General features: G+C 38.1%; 2 protein-coding genes across 5 annotated transcripts in view; both read right to left on the bottom strand.

The window, feature by feature from the left end:
• Positions 1-455: 455 nt before the first annotated feature.
• mta2 (metastasis associated 1 family, member 2) lies at positions 456-21,599 on the bottom strand. 3 transcript variants are annotated; one of them, XM_079637180.1, is made up of 18 exons: positions 21,073-21,599; positions 12,701-12,768; positions 11,643-11,736; positions 8,781-8,898; positions 8,566-8,629; positions 7,186-7,303; positions 6,869-6,971; positions 6,661-6,760; positions 5,703-5,891; positions 5,528-5,602; positions 5,382-5,440; positions 4,617-4,717; positions 4,363-4,502; positions 3,892-4,120; positions 3,716-3,805; positions 2,636-2,754; positions 2,409-2,551; positions 456-2,336 (listed from the first exon to the last, which is right to left on the bottom strand). In XM_079637180.1, exons 1-18 carry the CDS (start codon positions 21,098-21,100, stop codon positions 2,183-2,185), a joined length of 1,992 nt encoding a protein of 663 aa, XP_079493306.1. In that variant the 5' UTR covers positions 21,101-21,599; the 3' UTR covers positions 456-2,182. The 3 variants fall into 3 exon arrangements, with proteins under 3 accessions (XP_079493306.1, XP_079493307.1, XP_079493305.1); XM_079637181.1 differs by having other exon boundaries at positions 478-2,336; positions 2,465-2,551; positions 21,073-21,531; XM_079637179.1 differs by having other exon boundaries at positions 478-2,336; positions 2,409-2,754; positions 21,073-21,478.
• Positions 21,600-22,404: 805 nt separating this feature from the next.
• Positions 22,405-26,276, bottom strand: part of eml3 (EMAP like 3) — a 45,783-nt gene continuing 41,911 nt past the window's right edge. For both annotated transcript variants that reach the window (XM_079637069.1, XM_079637070.1), the window contains 2 exons: positions 24,993-25,123; positions 22,405-23,530 (listed from right to left, as the gene is read on the bottom strand). In XM_079637069.1, the coding sequence (XP_079493195.1) occupies positions 23,321-23,530; positions 24,993-25,123 (341 nt within the window). In that variant the 3' untranslated portion in view covers positions 22,405-23,320. The remainder of the gene's footprint in view (positions 23,531-24,992; positions 25,124-26,276) is intronic.

The following is a 26,276-nucleotide window of genomic DNA, read 5'->3' as shown; positions in this document are numbered from 1 at the left end:
TTGAATGGATATGGAAAATGTGTTAACGGCATTATGAACTGATGGCGGTATCTATGGACTTTTAAGATAATCCGCTAACCTAGCTAGTTATATTGATTGGTGGCGCTTTCCTCCACTTTAATATCCGAATGTAAGTGAGAAAAAAAACCATTTAGATATCAATCAGCATATGCGATGCACACATACAGTAGGTTATGCTCCTCTTTAGTAGCTTCTTTCAAGGCATCTTAAGTAAAACAGCTCATGATTTAATGAAGCACGTTTAAAAGACATGGACCGGAAGCGTTGCAAACCTGTTTTACAGAATACGGAAGTTTGATGCACATAACCAGAAAGGTTTATACACGTTTGTGTGTAGACTATCCACATAATCGAAAAAAATATGGCGTCCGTCTACCATGAATAAGGTCCGCTGCAAGTGCAAATAAACCAATACCCATGTAATTGCTCTAAAGAAAGATGAAAATGTGCTTGTTTAGGACCACAAACAAAAAAATCTTTATTTTCTTATCACAAGATACATTAAAGGATACAGAGACACTGGAATATTAAAAAAAAGTTTGAGTTGTGAGTTGAAAGAAACTGAAATCCTTCACACCCTTGAATCAAACCCTAAAATCAACCAGTCTTCCCTCCCCAACTCTTTCCCATCGTGGAGATCAATGTTAACATGTATTTTTTTCTTCTTCACGCTTTGCCAAAATATTGTAGGGTCACAAACCCCCTTCATAAAAAACTGGTGACACTTAAAAGGGGACAGGTTAACATTTATTTGTGTCTTTAGTGTGCAGTGCACGCTCCATTTGTTTAAGAAACATTACAAAACCCCTAATGGGGGGGGAACAATTTACAATGAAATTTTGTGTTGATGAACCTCAGCAAGCCAGGAAATCTGTCAAAAAGCCCAACCGTTCAGCTCAAAAAAACAAAAGAAATGACAAGAAAAAAGCTTAATCATAAGGCGGAAATACCGTATGCATCAATATTACCCTATAGTTGAGCCATGACAAGGAAAACCCAAAACAGCTTTTCTATCTCTCACTGGATCCAGTTTACAAAAAAAAAAAAAATCATAAGGGGGAAGTATGAATCAACATCAGCCTATATCGAGTCATTACTAGAAAAACTCAAACACATCCTTTCCCTCACTCATTATCTACAATTGCTATAATTAGCTTCCCAGTAGCCCACAAGACCATTATAACACAAATGCTAGTGCGTTAACATGTTTGGAAAAAGAGCAGAAGTGTAAAACAAATTTGTATGGCTTTGTTCAAGTCGTTTATGGAAAAAGCTCAATTATTGAGGTACAAAACAGGCCAAACTGACTGCAACATCCAACCTCCTATTCGAGACCACCTCAAACCTAGATCCGCCTTACATTCATGAACACCTTCAACTCTTTCCTAAAACCAGAAGCCTTTCCAAATCATCCAAAAATGGGTTTTCATTCTAAGACAAGCTTTTCAGCTCCAATCCTACAAGACCTTCAAATATCACTGACTGGAGTAGCTACACTGCAGGATTTGTGGATCCATAATCGCAATAAACAATATTGTCTCGCTATCCATAAACACCAACCCAACTGCAGATCCGTTGTATAGCGAGTAATACTTTTGCTGTAATGCCTTCCATCTTTTCACAATTCAGCTAGGCCTGAAAGGCTGAAATAAAAGGAGCAGCGCAATCATTTATTTGTCTATTTAGCATGAAAAAGGGTGACTTTTGTTTTTAACACAATTAAGAAAATGATGGTAAAAAGACCACATACTCCCTCACACATTTAAATCCCACTTTCCATACACACAAGAATCAAACTCTTGAAAAATCGTGTTAATATTTATACACATAACGACAGAACTGGAGAAAAATAAAGTGTGCTTTTACACCATCTTAGAATGAACATGATTCACTTTAAATTACACAGTTAAAAGAATTTGCAATTAAAAAAAAGCAACGGGACAGCAGGGCATCGAACTCTTAAACTTGAACACTGGGGGTAAAACGCTATGAATTCTGGTGTATGCTGGTGTAAGAGTATGCGGTACGTCATTTTCCCGTGAGCGTGGTTGTGCATATGGGGTTCTGGGGGGACAACAGAAGACGAGGAATGAGGAAGAACAGCTGATGATTGGTGGGTTTAACATGCTCTGGCAATGGACGTGGTCTACTGGAACATCGCTCAGTCCTCCAACACAATTGGCTCACTGGTGCTGGAAGGTAAGATGGGTACGGGAAGCGGCCGGGGCGGCGCGGGAAGTTTGACTCTGACCGGAAGGTGTGGTTTTCTGGCCGCCCGCCTCATTTCTGCCTGAGTGAGGTGTTTCCTCAGGGCTCTGTGAATCACACACTTGGAATTAGTCCCAGGTAAAAGCAAAACATGACATTAAGATGTTTTTGAAACATACCTGGTGTCTTTCGTAGCCACAAACACCACAGGATTTGGAGCATCTCCTTGACTGACCTTCTGCCTCTTAATGACTGACTGGTTGGCTGCTCTCATTCCCGATGCGAACGGCCTTCCGTTGGTGGAGAAAGAATGACCTCCAGCCTGTAGCCAATGAGAACGCTTAGATCCATGTACACTATTTTCTACCAGTGAGAAGGTTAATGTATATTTGTAAGGAATACTCACGTTGTCGAAGGGCCTCTTGCCCAGTAGGGCGGATGCGCTTCGAGGCTGGTTGACCTGGTTACGGTTGATCGGTGTTGGAGCACCTCGAGGTGCTTTGAGTTTCAAAGGAGCTTGAATAGCTAAAGAAAAGAGCACAATAACCCTTAATATTCAAACATGAAGTCAAATGATCTGTTCTCAAATATATATATTTTTTTTTCAAGAAACACGGTGCCAAACAATTTAATTAATTCACTTTTATGTCTAATTTTCCCACCATTAAAGGGATAGTTCACCCAAAAATGAAAATTCTGTCATCAGTTTCTCACCCTCATGTTGTTCTAAACTAAGACTTATCAATTTTTGAAACACAAATGAAGATATTTTGAATAAAATCTGACTGATTTCTGTCCCTCCATTGACAGTTATGCAAATATCAATTTGATGCTTCAAAAAGTTCACAAAGAGATCGTAATCTAATCCATATGAACCGAGCGGTTGAGTCCGAATTTTCTGAAGAGACTCGATCGCTTTATATGATGAGCAGACTGAATTTAGGCTTTTATTCACATATAGATAGATAAATAGAACTGCAACTGTACTTGCTTAATGCGCGAGAACAAAACTTGTGGAAGCTCAAATGTGCTGCGTAACACGAGAATGAACCTCATTGGTTCTCGCACGTCAAGCAAACACGCTTGAACTTCCAACTGATGTGCGAGTTGATGAATGTTTATATTTAAATAACCTAAATTCAATCTGTTCATCATATAATGCGATTGAGACACTTCAGAAAATTCGGACTAAACCGCTCGATTCATATGGATTAGTTTTACGATCTCTTTATGAAGCGTTAATGTGGTAGTTGCGTAGCTGTCAATGGAGGGACAGAAATCTCTGAGATTTCATTAAAATATATTCATTTGTGTTCCAAAAATGAATGCTGAAGTCTTACGGGTTTAAAATGACATGAGGGTGAGTATTAGAAGACAATTTTCATTTTTGGGGGAACTGACCCTTTAAAGGTGATATGTGTAATTTAATTAGTTAAAACAACGCTTTTAAATCACAATTTTGGTTTTGATGTAATGTAAGCCATACCCAATTCTTTAACTATATTGATGAGGGACGGTCGAGGAATAGTGCGGTTCTTCATAGCACTCTTTGCTGCTTTAGGAAGTCTTATCATACCTAAAAGAGAAAAAGAGACCGTCAAAAAGAATCTGGAGATAAAAGCAATAAACCTTTTCTTTAAACAACACCAAATGTTTGCTCACACTCTGCTTTGACAGCATTGGAGTTAATGGAAGCGTAGGGGCGACGGGCTGCTCGGCGGGACTGCAGGATGTCCTGGCACACCCGACGGGCGATTCGAGTGAGTTTGGTGGTCTGCAGGATGAAGGTCTGCCGATTTTTAGCCAGAAGTTTAGCTCTTCCTGCACTGCTGGTGAACGGGGACATGCCCTGTACCTCCTGGCGGGTCATGTGACCACGTGGAGCTGCATCCTATTGGAAAGATACATCATGCTCATCGTTTGGTTTGGTAGTTTTCCATTTAGTAAAAAAAAAAAAAAAAAAAGTAGTCTCTTTAAAATGTTTGGCCTGAAATAAACTAGCCAGCAAGATGATTAATAAAACTTACAAGATATTTCCACTTTTGATTTTTGTAAGCATTAAACCCTAATATTTTTGAAATGCAGTAATCATTGTCAATAGGTACATGAAGGAAAAAGACAGGATTCACATACTGAGCCAGTTCTTGTGGCGCCCTCTAGTTGAGTGGGGGTCTTAAGACCGCCATACTTCTTCCAGTAAATCCAACAGGATGCACAGAGTCTGCACTGCATGTTGGGAGGGCCCCATGCATACCACTGCTGAGACTGGGCAGCTGGAGGAGTAGCAAGCACAATCGATGAATACACTCATTTTAATATACGGGATGTTTGAGCTTATATCTAAATAGAAGCCATGGATGTGTGTACAGTGACTTGAGTTCACTCACTATGGCAGCTTTCACAACTGAGGCCTTTCTGGTAGCCTGTGGCACCATTTATGCCAGGCTTATTTCCAGGTGCCATGATCTGATTGGGGTTGGGCTTGGTGCTGAAGGAGAAAACGAAAATGTATTTATTTATTCTCAAAAAGCAGACACAAAAATACTACAGGTAAGAGTCTGATAAGTTTCATACAGCAAAAAAGTTTCCCCCCCAAACTACACCAGAATAGGTAACATAAATAGCTACTTTTCATGCTATGCTAATGTTATGTTCAACAAGAAGAAATTCATACTTTTATTCAGCAAGAATGCATTAAATGAATCAAGAGTGACAGTGAAGACTTCTAGATTGTTACAAAGAAAAATATATAATATAACAAATGCTGTTCTTTTGAACTTTCAATTCATTAAATAATCCTGAAAAAAAGTATCACCTTTTTTACATAAATATTAAGCAGCACAATCATTTTTTAAATATTGATAATAGTAAGAAATATTTAATGAGCACCAAATCATCATATTAGAATGATTTCAGAAGGATCATATGACATATGGAGTAATGATGCTGAAAATACAGCTTTGCATCACAGGAATAAATTGCTTTTTAAAATACATTAAAAGAGAAAATCATTATTTTACATTTATTTTTCTGTATTTTTGTTCAAATAAATGCAGCCTAGATGAGCATAAGATACTTATTTCAAAACATTACAGCCATAAATTTGGAAAGTGCCATTTATATTGAGAAGTGCAGTGACACTAAATACTCACTAGGTGGGGATGTACACCTGCTTCAGCTTGCTGTCAGCCTCTGCTGCCTTTAGTCTTTTCTGGTGGGTAAAACAATGAACTTGATTCAGAAACACATTCATATGCATGAAGAAAAGTTCATTTTAAAAGCATGCAAAGCTTCTTACCTGCTGAATGTAACGGTCAGTAGTCTTCCACATGTAGTAGAATTGGACCACGCTAGCTAATGACTTCCAGGGCAACTGCAGTTCAACAACAAAAGCACATTTAAATCGGTTGAACTTTTCCAAATAGTGCAGTTTGTGTGAGAGCAAATGGTCAATTATGGTGTTTTAAACTCACAAAGTCTTGGCGAATGTCATTGAAGTCTTTGCCGTATTTCTCCAGAGCCTCCTCGAACAGCATGGCTTCTGAAGCGCTCCACTCCTCCATCTCGTCCCTGCACAGCACCGGGCCACCCTGCGGCACCAGCGTGGACATGGCCTTGGCCAGGTCGTAGCCGTTCTTCTGCAGAGTGTCCATGGCGTGGAACTACAGACAGACAGGACAGTGTGAATCAATGTCAGGTGTAAGCTGAAACCAAAATTTCAGTAGTCGGTACTAATACCAGTCAAATTTCAAGGTTCTCTGTACCAGAGCAAAAACGGCTGAATTAAGTACTTTAAAATAATTGTCCCCGTTTTGTTTCGTCAGTTGGTTATCACAGTCAATCATCGCAGTCTCCGATTCAATCGCGCACTTAAAGGATCATTGTTCCGGTTTAAAAAGAAAAGTTGAACCAATGTCATGAAAAGAAAAAAACTAAACGTGTATTGAGATTGTGAATGGGAAACAAAGCAAGAGAAGAGCCTCCCTTTATAATCACTAAGACAGTCAATCTCTAAAGTTCAAACTCTCGTGAAAACTCCCTTTATAATAATAAAAAATAAGTCTTAATTGTACAATACATCTTTTATTTTCATAATGTTTACACTTTGTTGGTTATAATAACCTTGTGCGTTTTCAGTGTTGTTTAGCGGATTCTGACTAACTTACTGAATAGCACCTATGATTGGCCACTGCACTCACGCGCTCAACAGATGTGATTGTGACTCATTATAATGCCCAACACTGGTAAACACGCTGTAAATAGAAACCTCTGACGCTCAGAGAATGCTCAAACAAACAGCGTCTATCAGCGGGTACCGTTTTTTTCATAGTACCGGTATGTTCTGAAAACCCTACACAACCCCTATAGTGTGAGTGAATGAATGAGGAATGCACTTTCATGAGTAGTTAAGGAATGCATCCATTCTCTCACCAGTGTGATGTCTCTAGATGCAGCCGCTGCGCTCATGTGCAGACTGGGTTGGCGGATTGAACTGCTGCAGTCTAGTGCACGTGCAAATGTACCAACAGCCCTAAAATGTACATAAAAACAAATCAAATCGTGCTACTGCACAATAACATTTTAAAGAAGCAAAAATGGTCTGTAAAAAACAAAACAAAAGAAGAAGGGAAATACTAACCGTGCCACTACCAGGAATTGGTCTATCTGCGGATCCTTCAGCTGGTTATCAGGATCCCAAACCTTTGTCTCGAGCTTCTCCTGCACTCGACTGTCTAATTCAACTGATGAGATGGAAAACATTGCATACTAATTAACTTCGGTTTTGAGTTAGACCTTCAACATCCAACAAGCAACTTTTCCTAAATGCGTGCTGAAAATATCAAGGACTTTAAGTATTAATACAATATTGTAATAAGAATCATGTCCAAGTTTTCAACATCAAAAGGACCATGTTTTAGTAATACCAAGGCGTAGAGACATTTAAAACCTTCTGACCTTCAGCCAGTTTGTCAGGGATCTCTGCCTGGTATTTGGATCCCACTCTGATCTCCCCCTGGTCAGCCAGCAGGGTCTTCTGCACCGGGTCAAACACCAGAGAGTAGAAGAAACAGTCCTGCAGAACAAACACACACGTTAGACAACACAAACACTTGATGCACTTGCTGCCTCATTTTAATCCAACAAAAGGTGCTCACTTTGATGAAAAAATAAAAATAAAAAATCTAACATCAAGAAAAAAAATAAAACATTCAAAAGTTTAGGATCAGTGAAAGATTTTAAATACTATATCATCACTAAAACATTAAATTGATCAAAAGTGAAAGAAAACATTTATAATGTTATAAAAGCTTTTCTATTCATTTTTTAATCCTAAATGTTTACACAAAAATATTAAGTAGCACCTGTTTTTAACATTAATAACGTTATTTCTTGAGCGGTAAATCGGCATTAGAATGATTTCTGTAGGACCAATTAACACTGCTGAAAAATCAGCTTTTTGTTTACAACCGAAAATGTTTTTGTAATAAGCACATCAAAAAAGGAAAGTTAGCAAAAAGGTGAAAACATGACAGGCCTTTTGACTAGGGATATTCATTTTAGTTTTTTCCCCTAACGTCAAACGAAGCTCGTTAACCGATCATTAACTGTTAACAGACAAGATTGTTAAATTAGAATTAAATTTAATTAAATTAGAATGGATGTGTGTCTGTGACCCATTAAAAATAACAAAATTGGTTTATGTTTACATGCGCATATAGCAGCATAAACAACAGAATATGAGGATTCACACAGCCACATCACGCAGATGCAGCGCTTAGAATGAAACCATATAAAAGGAATAAATATGCAAATGCAAAATATATTTCAGTTACTTAATTAAAGGGTAGGGTAGGCAATTTTAGAGGTTAGCAATAGCAAGCTAGCTTGCAAGAGACCCCCCCTCCCCTTCAGAGCGTCTCCAAAGCCCTGCCTCCTTCAAAACACATGAACACACACACAGCCAGAGCAGTCTGCAAAGCATCACAAGAGACGGCGTTAAATTAACTCGTGTCTCAAAGTACATAGCATTACAATAGTAATTAACCTGAGCAGGTACGCAGAGGTATGGAAATACATACACTGACAGGCAGGACATCGTATCATTGCATTCGGACCGAATTAAATTACTTATTTAGATAGTATTAATCGGTCGAAAATTCTTACTTTCGGTTAACCAGTTAATTATAAGCATCCCTACTTTTGAAAGATATTGTGAGTCATTCTAACAGGGTTGTCATGTTTTGGACTGTCTCTAAACTATGGCTTGTGGTAGCTTTGTGACACTCCATGAAAAACTGCACCGTGAGTGCTCTTGTACTGCAGGTGGACACTTACCTCTCTCTCTAAGTAGCCAGTTAAAACATCAGTCTCATTCAAAAGTGTGACGTTGCATTTTCCTCTGCATAAAAACAACAATACACAGTATAAACAGGACTACCAATACAAATCAAATACCTTACATATGGAGCCCGAGTCTGGGTTCTGATGGGATTATATATATCATTCAATCCTGAGATGTGTGTGTCTGTAAACGGCGTGAGTGTATTTACCGTATGTGCGTGGCCGGGAGAGACTCAAACTGTCGAGACAGGAACAGTTCTCTGTGCTTAAGCTGGTGTTTCTGCGGTTCTGAGGTTGAAGGCTGCTTGGACTCCTCTTCAAAGTCTCCTAAAATACACACACACACAAACATGAGTGTGATGCTAATGGCCTCAATTAGGTCTGATGTGAACCAGCTCCCTTTCAGAACACACACACAGACCAAATCTTAAATTTACACATCACTTTAGGTTATTAGTAATGGTTGCAATCAATTTCACACTCATTCAGAAACAAGTAAATTGAATATCCTTCATGAGATCTGTTGATTTATAAGGGAAGCAAACCATTATAATTGCAGATCAACTCAAAATGACTTGAATGCATTTTAAAAACATTTCTTTTGACACAGATTTCCAATGGTGATAGAGATATTTCTTAAATAGATACTCGTATTGAGAAGAGGAGACCTGGCAGGACTTTATCAGACGATCTGACCAGACTCCACCCCTGCACGGAGCCAAAGGAAACCCTGTCAATGAAAAGGGCGGGATATCAGACCACACCCCTTTCCATTAACCCCTCCTGCCACCCCGGTGGCCCTGCCCCCTCCTTTCTCTCCCCTTGGCCAATGCGTCCCTGCCAGCTTTACTGGGAAACCCTGTGCAACAAACCTGAGGCGCCCATCCCCCCATTGAGCAACAACCCCCCCCATGCACAAGTACGCATTTAAAAAAAAAAAAATGCCACAAGCTCTCTTTCACACACATACATACAAGCAGACAAGCGCTCAAGACACATACGACAAATCCATCATACATGCACAGCCTCAGAGCCAAATGTACGTGCACACATACATGCATTTAATAACACTTTCACTCTTTTACAAAGACACCAGCCAGACAGTGTTAACCTAGTGTTAACCCTTTGAGCGCCATGGCCCGGTGGGTCCCATGAAGGCTCTTTTGTTCCAAGAGCACAGGGCGGATGGCAGCTGAGGATAAGCACAGAGGAGCCCATTCAGGAGGGGTGGGGTGGGGGGGTAGAAGGAGGAAGATGGGCAGAAGGTAGAGAGAGGAGGAGGTGATGTAAATGGGAGCCCTGATCTTGTGTAACAGGGCAGTGTTGGTGCTGTAGACGGCCACAACATAAAGGAGGATTCGTTCAGTATTAAACGGGCAGCCAAGCAGACACTGACCTCTCATGACCGCAAAGGATTTGAACACTAACTGCCCGTGTCAATGCAATAACCTTCTTGACCCAAACCTGACCCCACTCTGGAATGGATAGGTTAATGCACTGCACTGACATAATTACAACTGGTTTACGGCAGTTTGCGTACACTGAATTTACATAAAAATGAACCACTGCTGCGTGCATGTAGGTGAGATGAAGCGTCTTTATCAAACATGTGGGATGCCTGCAGCTGTGATATAATGAATATACATCTAGGGATGTGCAAAAGTAGATATTAGCAGCGTCTCATTTCGAAGGCTGCATCCTCCCGAGGGCGTATTTGTCGGCTGCATACGTCACTGAGGCGGCTTCATTTTAGCAAACTGACAACTACAGACCTTATCAGATGCTTTTCGCAGAATACACTTGCATAGGACGTGATAGTGTTCAAAAACCACTAGTCAAGAGTAACAGAGGTCATCAGTTTGCATACATTTTCAGATGCTGAGTTTACTAATGAGCATTTACACCACTCATTGTGCGATGCGGTGGCCAAAGACCTGTGGATTTACCTGCATGTGTGCATAGACTAGCAATAGCATGAAATTAATCCAAGAGCACAAGTCATTTCAATAGGGCAACTGACAGTTACTCAACAAAATATAAGGATAAATATCGATAACCTTTTTTTGTTGTTGCACAGAACCAACAGTGGATGTGCTGATAACACTTCTGCTGAGTCCTTCTGTTTCTGTTGGGCGACTAGTTAACCATCTTATCCATCCCTAATTAGAATGGAAGTGATCTAGTTTATTTTTGTCTGTATAGATTGGTTTCCTTCTGCTAAGTCCTTCTGTTTTCGACTTGTTGGCATGTACACCTGCAGAACTCCACAGAAACCTCCTCAGATTTCTGAAGAACAAAAGTGCATTTCATTTTAAAATTCTACAAATGCACTGCCGCTTTGTCGGTCCAATTAGTGAATAAGTAAATATTTTGTCTAATCGATTACACGCTCAATCATCAATACAAGAGCGTAGTACACTAAGCTTCACTAAGACATTTTACCATATTTAAAGTAGGCATGATATGGAAATTGCAATAATCTTTTTTTCCTTATTGTGACGTATATCTGAGTGAAATGGAGAGGGAAAGAAAATGTAAGGTGGGACTTGATTTTGTCCATTGGGAATTGACTGGATCACTGTCGTTTGCTAATTGCAGCAATCTCATGTGAGTGAAAGGTAGCCATTATAGTCCCACTTCATGCTGGTGCACTTCAGAAAAAGAAAGGAATAGTAGATTTGGTTTCATGGTAACATTAAATCTATTCTGCATTATTCCACAGATTTTCCCTCAAACAAGTAGAAATTTAATTCGGAGACTCATTATAGGTCATAAAATTATACACTAGTATGGTCAACAAAAACCATAGGAAGATCAGGGATTTGCTTCTCCATTCATTGAAGACCTAAAATTTATAAGATTCATGGCTATATAATATGCAAGTCTGACTTAATTTATACATTGGATTGATCCTCTTTGGTGCCTTAAAATCAGCTCCCAGTGTGCCTGTCAAAGCTGTGAATCCTGGTTGGTGTTTCAATGCAAATAGTACATCTACATAGTGACACTTTATCGTAAGTGTGAAGACGAGACGTGAACTCAAGAGAAGACTGAAACAGTTGGGTACTCACTTGCATTGCTATCGGCCAAAGTGTTGAGGTTGGCAGAAATATCTCTCCGCCTGAAGAGACAGACCACCTTGGCTTCTACATTTCCATTGGCAGTCTTGGTGGAGACAAGCAGCAAGAAACAGTGTGAGAAAGACTAAATACAAAAAGAACATACAGACATTTTCTCTATACAATGTGTGAAATAAGTAACTCAAGTGCTATTACTGTCTTCATGTCGTGGATTTGTAAAAACCCATAATTTTAGTATAACTTTAGAGGGAACTACTTTCATCAAGTCAAAGTGGGACTGAATGACACTGCCTATGATTTACAAGAAACTGCATCAATATTTAAGCACTAAAGTAAAAAGTTGTGAGTCCTGTTAATAACTACATTCCTACTCTGAAAATTAACCACTCTATATGGAAATCTTACTCAATGCAACATGGCGTGGGTTAGCGTTGTGTATATTCAAGACCAAACTGAATTCTGACTAACATATATGCATATTGAACAAAGACACCACTTCCATTAGTTTACCCATCATGCTGAGCTTCACAGCCCTTCAAAATGAGGTTACATAAAAGTGTTTTTAATCCCTGCTCCAGGAAACAGGCCTGTGTCATTCTCAGCATTATATAAGTCTCTTATGGCTGGGTCTTCATCTCAAACAGCCCAGCGTGCATCGGCAGACAACAGCATGATGGCTGAGCATTAGCAATGCACAACAGAGGGGAGCAGGTGACAGAGACAGTCTGTTACGCTGTCATGAGTGACAATGCATTAGCGGAGAGCTGGCATATGTCAATCATCCATGTACAGTGTAATGTTCAAATCTCTGCACATGCCGATTGATGATGCATGATAAATGATTGGCAGACATCATAAGCCTCAACCAATCACAGTCAGTCTGACTCGAGTCTAGGCTAAGTCATGCTGGTCAAAAATAGCTTAAGCCCAAATGAAAGCAAACGGAAACAACAAAAACCTGCATGCATCAAGGAAAAGGAAGCAAAAGCAGTATTTTTTCTTTAAGATTATGTTAAGAGATTAGAGATGGAACACGTTCCAAAACTCACCTTATTGAGTTCTTCTATTCGGCGGATCAGATACGGGTTACTGGAGGAGTTTTCAAAATACACATAATCTGCAGTGGACAAAAGAAACCATCTGTAAGTGACACATCACGGAGTTTCATTTCTTGAAGACATGTATACGATTCCAAAACGTTTACAATACTTTGTAATTAGACTAGTTACTTTTTTATTGATTACACAATTTTTCATAATTACATTAATCACACAATGGCAGTAAAATAAATCATTCAGAATTGATTGATTCTCACTAATCCCTTTTCATGTTTTAAATGTTCCTTTCTAAAAAAAAAATGTATCGCTTAGGCTATATACATTAAAAAAAAGTCTTTGTTTTGTGAAGTTGCACACACAGACCAGCCACTAGTGGAAAATTGAAAGGCCACAAAGGATTTCACAACTGGATTTACAGAAATCATTTCACTTTTAAGCGTTTCTCAACAATGCAACTGCATTTCTAAATTTCTAATCAACTCCTGACAAACATTAATTATTTGAATTATCACTCACTCAGTAAGTCATCTAACGATATATTGGTATGTCTTTGGAAGGATTTTGTATTTCAAACACATTTGTATTATAATTTTTATTATTTCAAAATTCTTTAGTACAATTTTTATGATTTATTAAGTCACTAGCTTTAAATTAAACTCACAAACCTCTTGCAGTCAGACCTACAGAAACCCTGACGTAATGTTCAATGCACTTAATGTTGTTGATAACAAAAAATTTAATATATTTTCTTTCTATTTGTATCATTATATAAATATGGTTCAAGATTATCCTATTAAGTTCAATGTGATAAACGAGTTAGGTCAAAACTCATTTAAAAGTAATCAAAAAGTAGTGTAATGTTTAATAAATTACGTTACTAACTTCAATTTTTGTCATGTCATTTGGAATAAGTAACTGACTACAATTTGTGATTGATCTAGCCAGCAGTGATTATGTATGTGCATATATTAGGAATGCTAATGATTAAATCAAAGATAGATTAATTGTCGACAATAATTTAATTGATAAAACTCATCATTAGACTGCATAGTTTTGAGGTGTGCAAAAAACGAGGAAAAGCGAGCGTGACATACTATTAATGTCTTCAAGACATGCAATGGATTAGGTAGGCTAGCCATTTATTTTGAAACATAATTAACTAAGGGTCCAAAAACCCTCCAAACAAGTGATTTTACTGAACATACTTGAATGTGTAAATGCCACAATCAAAGTACATAGAATAAAAATCAAGTAATAAGATACTGGCCCGCATTTCCTAAAAGCATTGTAAGCCTAGTAGGCTAGATCATAGAACCACCATTGCCACCAATGACTTCCACGATCATCTTACCTCACAAAGCTTTTGAGAAACATAGCCCTGGTTGATGAGTGATTCCAGCACTGTTTCAGCTGTGCACTCCTATTCTATGGTGCATTGTCAAATAAAACCTGTCAATCTGAGCGATCAAACCAATCCAAGCGCGCTCCAGCTGCAAACCAGTGTCTGATTGGTCTCTACACATCATCCATACCCACCCACCACACACAAACAAAAACGTGGCACAAAAGCATCATGTGTAGTAATTTCCCATGCATCAGCGGCACTTTTTAAAATAGTTTGGTCTCTAACTGAAACAAATATGCCTGTTGTATTCTGCTAGTTGAGACCGTTTCAACGATATTTAAAACAAGTCTAAAATATATGACACAAGTCTATCTGTTAATGTACGATGATTTGACAGATCACATTTTAATGTAAAACAGGTTATTTTTTAGAGCAAATAATTGAAAGTTAAGCAAAATTAAAAGCACTTGTGAAGTGATGGTCATTTCCCCTATATTCACAGTCCAGCTTCTAAGCTTTAAACCAACACCTATGTCATGTTGGTTAAGCAAGTGGTTGATAACTTAGTACTCGTTTGAGACCTGTCAATGATCGAAATTGACAAAAATGCCCAATCCCTATTTCAGACTTTGATGTTGAATGATAAAAATAACCTTATAAAATGTATACAGTACACGGTTGGGTACATAACGCATAAGCACATAGCATAGCGTATACTAGTGCATCATTTGGGTCAAAACTTAACTTTCAGTGCCCGTTAGATTGTTGCAAATGTAGCCCAAATGGAAAAATAGAATGAGCATGACAATTAAATATCCAATATTGATCAATTTAAATAAAAAAAAGTCAATAATATCAGCTGATAAGTGATATGGTTCTAATATTTTGTGCATTCTTAATGATCATTCCAGTTGCAACGAACAGGAACACCTGTTATTCACAAAGCTATACACACCGCTTTTCATATATGGAGTATTCTAGTTGATTTGAATAATGCTTTCATCTACCAACAGGAAAGTAGTCTATTCAAATCCAAAGACGTGGGGAAAAATACAGATTCCATCACTAAACACATGAACAGTCCAATAATTTGCGTTTTTTTGCAAGAGATCCATAATCATACAGAAAGTGACATGAGCAATGGTATGGGTCAATATTGAGCGCACATACGATGAGGCACGGTCAACAGTCTGTACACTGAACACATCACTTCGGTTATGTAATCATCACTCTCTCTCTTCTGGTCCGAGTTGGTCAGCTCTGGACGTTTTGGTAGACGTTGATCTTTGATCGGACTAACGCTTTCATTTCTCGCCTCTACTCAGCCATGTTCTTAAGCTGTGCCACAAGGGATAAATCAAAATGGAGGGCTCTCTCCCAAGTTCATGAGCTTCATCAATCAGAGACTGAGCCACATGGATCAATAATTTCCCTTAAGGAGAAACAGGGTCTAGCCATCTGCTCTTCAAGCAGGGATATGTTGTTTTGTTAGCTCATGGCATCTGGTATTCAGAGACACCTAAAAATCCACAGAGACTTGGAGATACTGACAGGGACAAAAATATTATACAAAGTAAACCTAAAGGAAATGCATAATTTCTGCGTTACTAGCATTCTGAAACAGAATATCAAAAACTATGATTTTCACATGATTAATCCCTGCTCTGCCATTGGTCAGAGAAACAGATCCAGTCCCGTTTTAAACCCACAACATCCGCTAAGCCAGTGTTATTACACGGCTCTGTGGAACGCTTGATTTTGATTGGTCAATCGCGCCAAAAACAGATAACACAGGCTCATCCGGGTTACTGAATTCAGCAGCGCTATACGCTTGTTAGTAGGGCTGCGCAATTAATCGAATTTGTAATCACGATTACAATTACGGGTGCCACAATTAGGCCTATGTAATCGTTCAAAGGCGCAATTACCAAAAAATAATAATAGTCCACTTACATTATTCTGTGCTTAAGATATGTTTTTCTTTCTACAGCTTATCTTTACATTCCCCTCCCCCCCCGTTGGTTTAATTTTTGTATAACATTACAATACCATGCATATTTTTTACTTTGGTTTCTTTAAAAATATATATATATATTTGAGGCATAATGCTATAGAAAAGCAATAAACGTTGTTCAGGAAGAGTGTTTTTTTAGCTTGTTTATTTTGATTAAACAATATGGCTTGCATTCGCTTCAAACAATGGTATAAAGCTATTCAAAACATCAATGAATGTAAATTGTGATAATCATAATTAATAACCGCAATTACAATTTCAAGGGAATAATCAACAATTATTATTTTTGTCATAATCGTGCAGCCCTATTTGCTAGGAATGTTTTGCGTCCGGTGAGCTAATAAAATATTTAGTCTCAGATCAATATTTCATGTCTAATTATTTACTTATGTGGCAAGTAGCCGTGTAATAAGCGGGGTAATGTACATCCAGCAGGTTGTTAATGCAGAATAAACCCCTTCAGGCTGATGCAAATCCTGATCACCCTGACGGGGTTTATTCTGCGATAACAACTGGATAGACTTAGGCTACATTATCCTTTACTTGATGACTTGGGCTGGTCAAGATGCTGAAAAAAAAAAATCAATCAGGTTTATAAGCGTTTACACATTTTGAGGCGAAAAATCGCAAACAAATTGCTTACTTGGTTGCAGGGTCCGAAATGAACACCCGCCAAGCCCCAAATGCGGATAGATTTTCCGTTTGGCGAGTAAATCTCAAGATGCTATCCGCCACACTGGCGGGTGAATGTTCATCATACCAATATAGTCATGTAATAAAATGTTCGGACACTCGGGAGGTTGTGAGATATTGCACACGTTACGAGTCAGTTAAACTGATAATCGCGTGCGTCAAAGCAGCTGGTACACGGCACGACTGTCCTGCACGAGAGCGCACGAGAGAGAGAGAGCGAGAGCTGTATGATTGCTGCCACTGAGGTATAGCCCCATTGATCTAGCCTGTGACGTGGTTGTGTTTTTCCTCCTGTAGCTAGACTAGTGTTTTTGTAGGTAGACTATTTAGCAGACGTGGACCAGTATTGGTTATTTCTCAGCTTTTGGTTTACCTCAAAATAATTGTGTAAAATAATAGGCCTGCTGATGCTGACATTGAGAGCTCCATGCTTTCCTATGGCTCTGTAACATTAGGTGAATGTTTGTCTCCAGATACTGTTTAAATTAATATAGAGATTTTATTTTTTATTATACATTTCAAATTTTGCTCTGGGCAATTTTTTATGTTTGTATTCAACATAACACACCAGGAAGCGCACGCACCCTCAGATCACTTGGACGTGGTTGTGTACAAGAGGTAAAAAGAAAACGGCCTAAATACTGTTCGTTTTCTCACACAAACCGCTCGTTTCGTGTCTTAGGCCATCAATGTGTACTTACGATGGGGAGTTGTTTAATTTGGACTTCTCTGTGCATGCTCTTTGAGGTGGTGACCATAGACCTGCATTATATGACTGACAGACAAGAACGGTTTGACCTAAAAATATCAAAATTGAAACTACTGCGGAAACAAAAGACATATACATCTTGGATGCCCTTGAAGAAAGCTAAAACATACCAACATTTTATTTAAAAGTGAACTATCCCTTTAATATGCATTACATTTATTGTCATAACATTTATTAGCTCAAACGGTAGAGCATATAGTGCCAGCAACGTCAAGGTCTTGGGGTTCAATTTCCTGGGAATGCATGAATTATAAAATGTACAACTTGAATGCAATGTCAGTCGCTTTGGATAAAAGCTGCTCTAGTATCAGAATTGACCATTCAAAAACTCCATTCTGCTTGACCACTATATTAAAGCATCGGGGGGGAAAAAAGCTACCGGTAACTAAATGAAGTCGCTGTGTTGTTGGATATGATAAAAATATCTGTCTAGCAGTATGCGCTCATATAGAGCATGATCCTTATTTACCGGACCACACAATGTCACCTGATATATGCATTTGCCCACATGCACATGCCCAGAATTTTCTGCCTGCATCACTACACAAGTCTCCTCTTTGCATCTTTATTAGGAGTCTCAATTAACACCCCATGATAAACAATGAAAGCTTCACTGAACCAAAACCGTCTCAATTATAGTCCTGGTTTGAAACACTTCAATTCTCTCTTGCTGACAAACAGAGCAGTTGCATCTTGCCTTGTTTGAACTTAATGCACCACAAAGGAGGAGAGGAAGCCCTTATCCTTTAGCATGCTTACTACTACAGTAACATTTGCTAGTTAACTACTGAACAACAGTGTGCCATGTTTGCATAATAGGAGAGCGACATTCAAACCAAGAGTTCAGAGGCACAAGTGTCCCGGACAAAGATGATGATATAAACATGGATTCTAGTGGCCAAACAACATGGATCTCTCAAAGCCCAATGTCAATAAACAGATCTACATTCACATTACATTTATTCATTGGTCAGATGCTTTTATTCAAAGCAACTTACAAATGAGGAATACAACGAATCAATGAATGATATATAGACACCAGTATATACCTATGCATTTAAATTATTGACCGTAAAGAACTTTAGAGTTCAATTTAATAAAAAAAAATTACAAGGTAAAAAAAACAAACATGCACAGATTAATCGTTCACAATAAGATAAATAACGTGCAATTCAAAAATAGGAATTTCTTTTCATGCAGACTTTAAACACTTTTGGATATCGGCCAATCAGAGTTATTGTCAGATGCCGACTTTCTCAAAATGGCCAAATATCAACTGATAATTCAGCCCGGCCAATATATCTGTGTATCACTATTTAGCTGATATGTTGTTCTATCACTAATGTATAATATGAAGCTTAAAGACAAAAACGCACTCCGATCAGATGGGTGAAATAAAGAGCATTTAAGTCACAAAGCTTCAGAATCCCAGCGGTGAAATGTAGGGATGCAGGGGCTTTGGGCCAGAATATAAGGTCAAGTTCAATGACCTCAAAGCAGTACCTGACTGTGTAAACCTCCCAAAACACTAGCAAACAGCACAGCAAAATGCACTGAAGTATCTGACAAACCATAAAAACATCATTACATTACAATCCAACATTGCATGATAACCAGCTTCTTAAAGGGATAGATCACCCACAAATATTATTCTGTCATTAATTACTGACCCTGGTGTCGTTCCAAACCTGTAAGACTTTCGTTCATCTTTGGAAAACAAATGAAGATCTTTTTTATGAAATCTAAGAGCTTTCTGTTCCTCTATAGACAGTCTACTCAAACACCACTTTGACGCTTCAAAAAGTTCACGAAGAGACTAATCCATATGAATTGAGCGGTTTAGTCCAAATTTTCTGAAGAGACATGATAGCTTTATATGATGAACAGAGTGAATTTAGGCTTTTATTCACACATGAACATTCATCAACACACGTCAGTTGTGGTAAACGGAAGCTCAAACGTGTTTCGCTTGACGTGCGAGAACCAATGAGGTTTATTCTCGTGTTACGCGTTTGAGCTTCTGCAGGAACCAAAGAGGTTTATCACGCATCAAGTTCATCAGGTTTGGTTGAGCTTCTGTTTATGTTCATATGTGAATAAACTCCTAAATTAAATCCGTTCATCAAAGCGATCGAGTCTCTTAATTTTTTTTAAACTAAATCGCTCAATTTATGGATTCGTTTTACGCTCTCTTTATGAACTTTTTGAAGCGGCACAGTGGTAGTTGCGTAGCTGTCAATGGAGGAACAGAAAGCTCTCAGATTTCATTAAAAAGATCTTAATTTGTGTTCGAAGATGAATGAATGGCGAGTAATTATTAATTAATGACAGAATTTTCATTTTTGGTCGAACTGTCCCTTTAATTGTGTAAAACATTTTAAATTGACTGATGTTGTGAGCAGATGCAGACTTTGCCTTCCTCTGAACCCAGTCTTGATAAACGCTAATACATTTTGACAAGCGTGTAATGACAGAGTTTTTCTTCCAGAACTTCCCATCAAACCCTGCCTGATCAAACTGCAACTGCAATAAAGCATCAATCAGCAGCAGCAGCATCTGCTAAAGCAACACAGCCTGATTGTCGTGACCTATTTACAGTCGATTCCCGGATTTAAGAAAATAAAAGCACTATAATGCCCACCATGTCACGCTGTGCAGTCAATGACGGTAACGCGCATGCAATATTACCAGAAGGTAACGTTACAATGCATTTCAATAAACAGTGAGGAGGAGCATCTCTGACAATAGGTGACAGCATACAGTAGAGATGACAATGGGTATATATTGCATAGTGAAAACTGTAGCTGGATTTACTAATGCAACTATGCTATATCAGCTCAAATCACACAAGCATCTTCTGCACGTGTATGATCATAGAAATAATTCACGATCCATAAATGCACTTATATTCCCACTTATCAACTGAACTATTAGTTTATCTTCTCTGAACTCTTTTTCACGAACACCAAATCTAGGTTCAAGTTGAAAATGTCTACATTTCCCCCTGATATCAGTATAAATGAACAATTATTTGACTTTGTTCCTTTTCAAACAGGAAACAAAACCGAAAGTCCTTGCATCCCGTACTCACTGTGAGACTCCCATATACACTCCATATAATTCAGCTGTCAGAAGTTTGACAGAACTGCACGGTTCAGGCAACGTGTACGACAAAAACTTGAATGAAAGTCTTGAAAAAGTGGAGTAAAAACCATCATAAGTGAATAAACTAACGGACGGGTTTCCTCATAATTAGCTCATTTGCTTGCGGCGGCTAATTACGTGAATCAAAACTACGAAAGAGTTTGCGACCCAATGGAAGTTTTTTATATCCAAGTCATTTTAAAAGTGACCTTTAATACATATATAAATAAATAAATAAAATTGCGTTAACCCAAAAGCCGCCGTAACGAAACTAGCCTAGCTCGCTTAGCAACGGGATTCCGCTCATTGTAACTAAGGCGGAAACAGCCGCTCGCGCTAATGCTAATGCTAACCCCCGCGAGCCTGCTGCTAGTGTTAGCCTCAACAATAATACTCACCTCCAACTCGGTACATGTTGGCCGCCATTCTCTCACTCTCCTAAACAAACACAATAATCACGGATTCCCTCGTCGTGTAGACAAAACGTGTATCCAAAACTGGTGCTGGTTCTTTTGATCCTCGCGTGTGCTGGCGTACTTCCCCCCGTCGCGAGACAAAGCCGGGACCCGGCACGGCGCTGCCGCTCTGGCGGGTAAAAGTTTAAAGTTTCCGCTACAATGTTTCTCCGGATGGTAAAAAAATCGCGTCTTTGTTTCGGCGCTGCGATAAAACTCCCATCGAAGCCCCTCTCAGACATTCACACTTCACACGAGCCCTTGATAGCCAGCCTATCTCTCTCTTTCTCTCTCTCTCACTCCACTCTTCCTCCCATCCTCCGCTCCCTGCTTCATCCTCCTCTTCTTCACCTCCGCTCTGTTTCACACACACATACACGAGCGCGCGCGCACCCCTTCTCCAACGTCATCTTCGGAAGCTAACGTCATTTCGAATTCGGCAAACTCCCGTAAGACAGAAACTTGAGCTCCCGCTTTTTTAAAATGAAGATATTATGTTAAAAAATATATTTTTCTAAGAACAGTGGGGAACATTTGGGGCACCAAGCTAATGTGGCGAGACTTGCATCACTTTAAATATCAAATTGATGATCATTGATTTAATATTATTTTATTATTATTACGAATTTTATGTACACGAATTAATATGTATGAACGACACATACGGTTACAGCAGTAGTTAAAATAATATAAGGATATCAAAATAATATACACTATATATACACTTTTCAGATCTATAATATATATATATATATAGCCTATATATAGGGCTTAAATGGATAACATTATATGAACAGTGTAAAGGTGAATTACAATAATAAAAAAACACACACACACACACACCTGTAATCACTCTTTACTTTCTAGCAATGAACACGAACAACACATTTGTTTTGCGTAGTTATTAAGTATATTAATGGATCTAAGTATATAAATAAAGAGTTAATTTATTCATTCAACCGTTTCAAGGAAGAAACACACTGAGACCTATAAAAGGTTCAATATATTCAATTTATACTGAAAATGTATTTTTCTAGATTTTATGCAGACATTTGTTTGTATGATATAGCAAGTCGCTGAAACTATCAGCAGTGTTCATCTGAGAACATAAGGCAGAATCGGGTTAGGAGTGAAAACTGGTGCAATACTTCCCTCTATTGATTTACTGGCGGCATCACAGTCTCACATAAAAAAAAAAAACTCTTGCTATAACACTATTTCACTTCTGGAATCACATTAATTGCGAAACTGGAAGTACACACAGACAAAAAAGGATTCTTATTTAAAAATTTATTGATTGATTGATAAAAAAAAAAAAAAAATTCACATTGTTAACAAGCTGAGAAAAGCTGACTTGATCCATACAAGATCAGTCTTTTGGAAGTGTTTGGACAGAGGACATTTTCCTGACAGCTAATAAAGCAATGATTATCCTGCTGCTCTTAACACGATGCTTCACAGAGACACATGACGTATGGCTAATAATCTAATGACCGATTATGCATGTAGTATTTAATGACAAAAAAAAAAAAAAAAAGCAATTTATTAAAATAAGCACATTATCAAAAAAGCATTATGAAGTAAACAAGCACATGTAAACTTAAAAGTACACTGAACATGATAAATCATGATAAATGTGGAAACTAGAGATTATTTTATTTCATTTAATACATCATTCTCTCATCATGCATTGAAATGACAAAAAATTTCACTATTGTGAGATTTATTTATTTTGCCAAATGTGTCAATTTCATTTAAACTCTCAAGGCCCCAAAAGTAAAAGAGAAAAATCTGTAATACATTTTTTTGCATTAAGAACATAAAACATACTTTTCATCATTCTTTTTACCACCACAATCCTTTTATATTCCTTTTTGGTTTTGGAGTGCAATGACATTTCTTTAAAAAAAGAACCCCAAAAACAAATATCAGACACAATATGTTTTTTTTGGCCATTAGTTTAGCCTCAACAGGGTAAAGTCAGTTCATGAAGAAATGTAGGTAGTGAATAGCTATGCTTTACATCTGACTTGTCAATGGTCAAACAACATTGTGAGAATGTTTTACAAAAGCTGGCATAACCTTCCAAATGCTTCACGATGGTGCAATGCGATATTTCCTCCTCGTTTCATTTCATAGAATATCTTCATGCCTTATTCTCGCTCTCTCTTGATTCCTGGTATCGGTCTCCCTATGTGCCATTTTCTGGAGAACTAGAGAAAGAGCGCACAGTAGAGGAAGAAGCTAGATGTTCCTTATTGTCTCCAGTCCCCGCCCTTTTAACTCGCCACTGGAGAATGCAGGTGTCTTTCCCGCCCAATGACAGCAGGTGAGTGTCATTATGCGTGAAACGAACGTTGGTCACATGACTGCCATGGCCCTCATACTTATAACTCGGAGCCTGACAAGAGAAATCGGGGAATAAATCATTGATGTCTTGCAGTATAAGCAAACGCTTTTTTTTGATCTGATAAAGTAAATGAGAATTATAAATCTGCATTTTCTAACTCAGCATAACATACAATATCTGGCCTTTTAATACAATGTTAAGCATACAGAGATGATGCAATGATAATTTATTTGACTCATCTTCAGAAAAATATTATTTTTTTCATCTTAAAAATATATCTAAATGATGTCATATGCGCTCAAAGAAAAAATGTAGAACAATTAGTTAATGCGTTCATGACCTCAAGGCTAGATTATTGTAATGCTATTATGGGTGGTTGCCCTGCACACTTAATAAACAAACTACAGCTGGTCCAAAACGCAGCAGCTCGAGTTTTTACCAGAACCAGGAAGCATGACCATATTAGCCCGGTTCTGTCAACTCTGCATTGGCTCCCTATTAAATATCGTATAAATTCTAAAATATTGCTGATCACTTACAAAGCACTAAATGGTTTAGCTCCGCAGTACTTGAGCGAGCTCTTAACGCATTATAATCCTTCACGTCTACTGCGATCTCAAAATTCCGGCCAGTTAATAATACCTAGAATATCAAAATCGACTGCTGGCGGTAGATCCTTTTCCAATTTAGCACCAAAACTTTGGAACAACATAACATTGTCCGGGAAGCAGACACACTCTGTCAGTTCAAATCTAGACTAAAGACACATCTCTTTGGTCTAGCATACACATAACACATTATACACTTCTATAACTCAATGTTAGGCAGCATAGTTTAGATCAGCTGGAATCGGGAACACTTCCCATAAATCCTGATGTACTTGGTACATCATAAGAAGGATGGGTCTACGCTAATATTAGTCTCTCTGTTTATCCCGAGGTTCACCGCAGTCCGCCAGATCCAGGCCGTATCCGGATCTGATAAAGGACCTTCGCCTGGACACGACGACAACGCAGTCCTGAAGTGTCAACTAGTCTCTCCCTGTGAAGGCCACCCTCCCTTCCCTTTACCTCTGAACAGATAAAATGCTGTCGGGATAATTCCGGTTCACGTGGCTATGCGGAAGCGATAAAAATTTTTTTCAAGGCTTGTACCTTGGAACTTACTTCATGGTTTGCATTCTCAAGACACCAGGAACTGTTTTGTGCAAATGAGCGGCCGGGTCGCATTAGGGGTTTTCTGTTAGAACGGTGTCGTGTTAACGGACCCTAAATGAATAACTAATGATCGTTGCGACGGAAGTGAATCAATCAAAACTAACTTTAGCTGGACAATAACTTTAATCTAGAGCTGCTGTAAAGCCAAAACAATCTCAGTTACTTTAATTCCCCCTATTATCACTGTAAAGCTGCTTTGATACATTGATATATTGTTAAAACAGCACTATATAAATGAAGGTGACTTGACTCTCAATGAATATTGACTGTGTTCAATGGGAGTGGCAGTGACTGACCTTTAGTTTGGGACATGGATACTGGAACAAATGAACCTTACAGAAGTCATCGGCCACTGCCACCATACTCTTATTGTGCGAGCGACACAAGGCATTGATGTCCGTCCCATCTGATCCCTCGAGCCACACACCTAGACAGCATGACATAGTTACATTATATTACACTGTGGAATATACTGCATGCACATGCAGCTTGTGCATACATACTACTACTCATGAGATGCATCCTAAGGTAAACTACATTTTCCTTTTCTTTTTTTCAAAATTAATGAAAAATTAAACAATGAGACAATAGATCAACTGCGGCAACGTCTCCAAGATGCTTGAAGAAACCTTCCTGGAAAGCTACTTGAAAAACTGTGCAAGTGTACCTAGGACAAAATGATTTGATTTAGTTAATAGAAGTTAATTGATAAATAAAATCTATTTATGACATTATTTTTTAAAAGCATTACAGCATTTTTACACAAGTGCCTAAAACTTTTCACAGTACTCTAGCTTTGCAGGAAGGTGTCTTCAAGCGTCTTGGAGATGTTGCTGCAGTTCTTCTGGATTTAGTCTGTCTCAGTTTTTTCTGTTTCTTCATGTAATAACAGACAGACTCGATGATGGTGAGATCAGATCTCCGTGTGGAGCATACCGGCTGTTGTCAGAATCCTTGTGCATACAAAAATCTCACAGGATTATTACTAATAATAACAAAAGGAATGTTTGGAAAAAATTTAATCTGACATTTCCTACTGACACAACTGGCTTAAAACCATTTTTTTCTTGGGTGAAAATACTATCGTGCCAACGACTTTTGCACAGTACTGTATAAATACATATATATATATATATATATATATGAAGACTTCAGATCCAAAAGCCTCTAAGTACCATCTGAAATTTTCTTCTAAAATTAGGATTTTTATCAAGCTTGTATATTTAAGTTCAGTAATTTCACTTTAATGACAATTAATAGGTCATTTTCATTGCCATTAAAGTAAAATAATAGAACAAAAACATAAAAGCTTGATAAAAATGATCAGTCTAGAAGAAAATCTCAGATGGCACTTAAAGGCTTTTGCATCTGAAATCTTCATATATATATATATATATATATATATATATATATATATATATATATATATATATATATATATATATTTATTAGGGCTGTCAAAAGATTAATCATGATTATGTGTGTATACTGTGTAGAATTATTATGTATAAATACACACACATTCATATATATATTTAAGGAATAATTGCATTTACAGTGGGGCAAAAAAGTATTTAGTC

Source organism: Phoxinus phoxinus (genome assembly GCF_949152265.1).
Source record: "Phoxinus phoxinus genome assembly, chromosome: 2".
Lineage (NCBI taxonomy): Eukaryota > Metazoa > Chordata > Actinopteri > Cypriniformes > Leuciscidae > Phoxinus > Phoxinus phoxinus.
Note: the sequence above shows the minus strand (reverse complement) of the source record. Positions and strands in the feature narration are given on the sequence as shown.